The following is an 863-nucleotide window of genomic DNA, read 5'->3' on the forward strand; positions in this document are numbered from 1 at the left end:
CAACTCCCCCCCCAAAACTGTGGGACCCCCAAATCTGTTTTGGGAGGGGTGGGGCCAACACCCCCCACCCCCAAAACCAGCCTCCCTGATCTGACACCCCCCCCGGTGACCTCTGACCTCTGCCCCCACAGATGATGATCATCCTGGGGGTCATCTGCGCCATTGTCCTCATCATCATCATCGGTGAGTGCTGCATGCTAATGAGGGGGTGTGGCATGCTAATGGGGGACAGGGAATCCTAATGATGGGGTGGGACAGGAAACTGGAGGTGCTGGGGTATGCAAATGAGGGGGTGGGACATGCAAGTGGTGGGCAGGGCATTCAAATGATGGGTTGGGGCATGCAAATGAGGGTGGCAGAGTATGCAGATGAGGGGGTAGGGCATGCAAATGGCAGGGACATGTGAATGAAGGTCACAGGGTATGCAGATGAGGGAGCAAAGCATGGAAATAGAGGGTGGGGCATGCAAATGAGGGTCATGGTATGCAGATGAGGGGTGGGTTATGCAGATGAGGTGAGGGGCAGGGCAAGTCAGGGAGTCAGGATATGCAGATGAAGCAGGGGTACAACGCAGTGATATTTTAATGAGGACCATGGGGGAAATTAGGCTGGGCCTATAGGCTGGGAGGTAGCATATGCAAATGAGGGAGGGGTATATAGGGAGGGGGCGGGGCATGCAAAGGGAGGCATGCTGGTGGGTGGACTTTGCATGCATGCAAATGAGGGGGTGTGGCTAAAAAGCAGAGACCTGTGGGGGTGCATAAGGGTGGGGCGTGGCCTGACCACACCCGTGCCTTGAGGGCGTGTCCTGGTAAGGGGTGGGGCCTGTGGAGATGGGTTGTGTCCCCTCCAGGCCCCGCCCC

At 57.6% G+C, this 863-nt stretch overlaps 1 protein-coding gene across 1 annotated transcript in view; it reads left to right on the forward strand.

Moving 5' to 3' along the window:
* The window catches only part of LOC104836596 (vesicle-associated membrane protein 2-like), a gene marked incomplete at its 3' end in the record, with an annotated part of 6,671 nt that extends 6,463 nt beyond the window's left edge, over positions 1 to 208 (forward strand). Inside the window, exon 4 of the mRNA XM_010575266.1 lies at positions 132 to 208. Within this exon, the coding sequence (XP_010573568.1) occupies positions 132 to 208 (77 nt within the window). The remainder of the gene's footprint in view (positions 1 to 131) is intronic.
* Positions 209 to 863: the final 655 nt, after the last annotated feature.

The sequence above is a fragment of the Haliaeetus leucocephalus genome, unplaced genomic scaffold, assembly GCF_000737465.1.
Source record: "Haliaeetus leucocephalus isolate CR32 unplaced genomic scaffold, Haliaeetus_leucocephalus-4.0 Scaffold465, whole genome shotgun sequence".
Taxonomy (NCBI): domain Eukaryota; kingdom Metazoa; phylum Chordata; class Aves; order Accipitriformes; family Accipitridae; genus Haliaeetus; species Haliaeetus leucocephalus.